The sequence below is a fragment of the Antrostomus carolinensis genome, unplaced genomic scaffold, assembly GCF_000700745.2.
Source record: "Antrostomus carolinensis isolate BGI_N321 unplaced genomic scaffold, ASM70074v2 scaffold13448, whole genome shotgun sequence".
Taxonomy (NCBI): domain Eukaryota; kingdom Metazoa; phylum Chordata; class Aves; order Caprimulgiformes; family Caprimulgidae; genus Antrostomus; species Antrostomus carolinensis.
In genome coordinates, this window is record NW_010335067.1 from 14,558 (window position 1) to 18,638 (window position 4,081).

Consider the following 4,081-nt stretch of genomic DNA (forward strand, 5'->3'; position numbering starts at 1 on the left):
CTGGCCAAGGAATGGCCACACACCCTTTGTACTTGAGGTTTCCAGTTTGAAGTATCCAGCATCTAGGTGCACCTGCAAGTCCAATAACAACTCCTTCAAGATTTGGATCTTACTGTCACCTCCCAGCGATTCCCACAGAAGAGAAAGCCCTCAGTATCATTATGATCTGGCTCCTTCAGTGAGGTACTCTGCAAGGTCCACCTTCTACAGATGCTTAGAAGCACCCATCAGATGTCTAATACCTGCTTCCAAAGGATGACCATCCTGATGACCGCAATAACTATATCCTACAGAGATAACCATCTATATTCTGTCTTCAACCCAATGTGACTTCAGATAATCTAGGTTTAAGGGCAGCCATATGGGATGATAACCACTGTGCTGGTTAGCAAGTTCCAACTCCAGTCACTCCTACTGGCAAGAATGACATTTACTAGAATCATTTTGCTAGGCTCAATTAGATGGATCAGAACGAAGGAAACTCAGTTCATTTGCTCTGTACCTTCTATTAACCAGACTTAGTGATCAGAAGAATTTCTCACAGGAAAACAGATGGCTCAGAGGTTGATAATGGGGGAGAGTTTCCATTAAAGTTGCTGCTTCTGATCCAGTCCAGACTAACTTTTGTTGCCTTCTGTTGCTTCCTCTGTAAAACAAGCAGAGGAGTTTAACACCCATCACAGAGACGCATCCATTGCAAAAGCCACTCACATCAAATGAGAACATTCTCCACCCTGTGCAGCATGAAGCCCACAGGAGCCGAAAAAGAGAAAGAGGATGAGACAGCACGTGAGACCTGCCCAGCCATTTTGCCTGCTACATGGCTTAGAGGAGATATTTTTCTCTGGAACACTAACGCTGTGTACAAAAGTCAGCAAAGAAAAACATTCTTGCCTGACAAAGAGAACCTGTTCCATCTCAATGTATGAGAAATGGGAAAAAGTCACTCTGGTTTGTACCACATTCCTTTCCACATCATTGAGGCTCTCCAAAGAACGGGAAATATGGAAACAGCTGTTCCCAGGAGACTCGAATGGGAAGAGCAAGATGAAATACATAGAATTACACTTTTCTCCAAACAGATCCGGTATTGTAAATATCAATTTGGAAGATAAAGAATAATAAATATTAATTATCCTTTCAGAAAATCCTCTCATACCCTTTCAGCCACCTAGCAAACACTTTTAACTGCAAATCCTCAGGAGTCTATGAGTAAGCTGTAAAGCTATCCAGTGAGGTGATGCAATCTATTTTTTATACCCCTGCCAGCTGCCTTTAAAATTTGCACTGGTCTAATGCGAACATGTTATAGAGAAGAATTCCCATTAATGGAGAGGGAGCCTGTCCTTCCCCAAAGCCAATTCATCTTTCTCTTCTGTGACAGACAGACTGTAAATCTCTTGGTGTCCCCCACTGCAGCTGCATGTTCTTCAGGCTTTTAACCATCCATATCTGTGAACTTTCTTTTCCCGTAATTCTGGACCAGACTAGAAGCTGTGATTTGAGAAGCCTGTCCCTTTTCCCAGCACTGGAAGTCATTCAGTCCTTTCTGCCCAGCTTGAAATAAGGCTCGCTCCAATTCATCCAGCCGAGCCACCAGCGCTGATGTGTCTTCATTGTAGGCATTCTGAGAGGAGTCCATGATACGACGAAAACGGCTAATAAACGTCTAAAGAAGATAAGCAGAATTACTGACAGGTAACACAGAGACGTCTTCAGCTCAAATGCTAGAGGCCTGAGCTTTCAAGACTAAAATGCCAAAGGTGCAGGCACAACTAGTCACGGGTCTGCAAACAGCACAGCACCTATTAACCTTGAATACAAAGACAAAACCATTTCCTGCCTAAGCTGGGACAGCAAGCACCTGATATGCTTACTGGATGGGAAGAAAGCATGGAATTAGATTTTGGTTGCTTCCTAATGACAGGTTTGAACAGACCACAGGGTATAACACAATTACAATCCATTCCATCCCACTTCACAAGCAATCGTTGCTTTAGAGCGGGTGGAATGCCACTGCAGCTACTGCAGGAACATACAAGCTGCAACTTGTGAACGGCCTGGAAGTTAAGCCAAACCACCACTATAAAGCATGTAAGTATGCTTGTATGTCAAGTATGCTGTAAAAACAGTTAACCACAAAAAAAGTCAAAAACCACATATCTACAGCTAATAAATAGCATTCTAAAAAGCTAAACGACAAGACATATTTAAGGATTTTTGCTTCCCTCCTTATCTTTGCTTTTGGGAATAATAAAAAAAAAAATAAAGGTCAAAACTCTCTGAAAACTGAGCTTTGTTATTTCAGAAGCTGATTTTAGAATCATCAGAACTGTACTATTTTAGAGATTTACTTATAGAATAAATATATTATAAATTAATAGCTCTCATTTTGGCTTTGTCACCAAAAAGTTATACTTTACATTTATAGTTCCTGAATATTTGGGAGAGGGTTTTTTTCATAGAATGGAATCATAGAATCTTTTGGTTGGAAAAGACCTTTTTGATCATTGAGTCCAACCGTACCCATCCACTACTGAACCAGATCTCTGAGCACCTCATCTACGCGTCTTTTAAACACCTCCAGGGATGGGGACTCCACCACTTCTCTAGGCAGCCTGTTGTAGTGTCTGAGAACCCTTTCAGTGAAGAAATCTTTCCTCACATCCAATCTGAACCTCCCTTGGCACAACTTGAGGCCATTTCCTCTTGTCCTGTCCCTTGGTCCTTGGTTGAACAGACCCACCCCCACCTCTCTCCACCCTCCTCCAAGGGACTTGGACAGAGCCAGAAGGTCTCCCCTCAGCCTCCTTTTCTCCAGGCTCAACACCCCCAGTTCCCTCAGCCACAAGGGAACTCAGCACACTTGTGCTCCAGACCCTTCCCCAGCTCCGTTGCCCTTCTCTGGACACGCTCCAGCACCTCCATGTCCTTCTTGGAGTCAGGGGCCCAACACTGAACCCAGCACTCGAGCTGCGGCCTCACCAGTGCTGAGTGCAGGGGAATGATGACTTCCCTGGTCCTGCTGGCCACACTGTTTCTGATACAAGTCAGGATGCTATTTGCCTTCTTGGCCACCTGTGCACACTGCTGGCTCGTATTCAGACAGCTGTCGACCAAGTGTTTATGGCTGTTTTGTTTATTTTTTAAGTGAGCACAACTCCCTTCTTGTTTGCTTTCAATAAAAAGAAAGCATACCTTGTGTGCTTTGATTTTTCTGTCAGCAAGAGATGTGTGATAGTGTGGCATTTTTTCCTAAGTAAGTCGTCCATTAGCAGAAAGAGAAAAGACAAGAAAAGGTGTGGTCACCTCCTCAGTGCAGAAAGCAAGCTTTCAGTGGACTACTCCAAGAAAGCAGCAGAGCTTTAAAGCCTCTCTGCATTAGCCTCCATTTAAAGTACTGAGAAAGAAAATAGAAAAAAAATAGCAATCATCCCAGACTACTTAGAGAGCTGGTGGAAGAAATCTCAGAGCTGTTAGTGGTTACCTTTAAAAGCTCAAGGAGTGCAAAGGTCCGGAAACTGGCAAAGATGCTATCTATCATGTAAAAGAGAAAGGGAAGATGGAAAGGGAGAAAGGAAGAGCCAAAGAGTTATAAATTGATCAGTATCAATTCCTGGAAACATCCTGGAACAAATAAGCTACAGGTGAACTTCTGCAAGAAAACAGCGAGAAGAGTAACAGCCAAAATAGGCTTGCCAAGAACAAACTTTGAGAGACCAGGCCAGTTTCCCATGATGGCAGGATGCCAGGCCTGACAACAGGAGGAAGAGCAGCACATAGGTATCTGTCACAGGGCGTTCTTGCAAGATGCAGCTAAACCACCCGTAGGTGATCAGTAGAGACAATTACCCATAGCTCCCATCAGGAACAAAGAAGTCACTGAGTAGAGTTCAACAGGAGTCTACCTGGAACCGAGTACTGATTGATATATTAATTAATAAGCTTACTAAAGGAACAGATGTTTATTACATTAGCAAACAACATGCAGGAGAAGGTGGAAGAATGACTGTAAGCATGTTGGGGAGCAGAACTCTTGCTGAAGGGAGTGCACCCTCAGCAAGTCTGCTGACAACACCAA

The 4,081-nt window shown here is 43.5% G+C and overlaps 1 protein-coding gene across 1 annotated transcript in view; it reads right to left on the reverse strand.

Annotated features, from left to right (window-relative positions):
* Nucleotides 1–1,387: 1,387 nt before the first annotated feature.
* GINS3 (GINS complex subunit 3) overlaps nucleotides 1,388–4,081 on the reverse strand; it is a 4,759-nt gene continuing 2,065 nt past the window's right edge. The window contains exon 2 of the mRNA XM_010174397.2: nucleotides 1,388–1,669. Coding sequence (XP_010172699.1) covers nucleotides 1,439–1,669 — 231 coding nt within the window. The 3' untranslated portion in view covers nucleotides 1,388–1,438. The remainder of the gene's footprint in view (nucleotides 1,670–4,081) is intronic.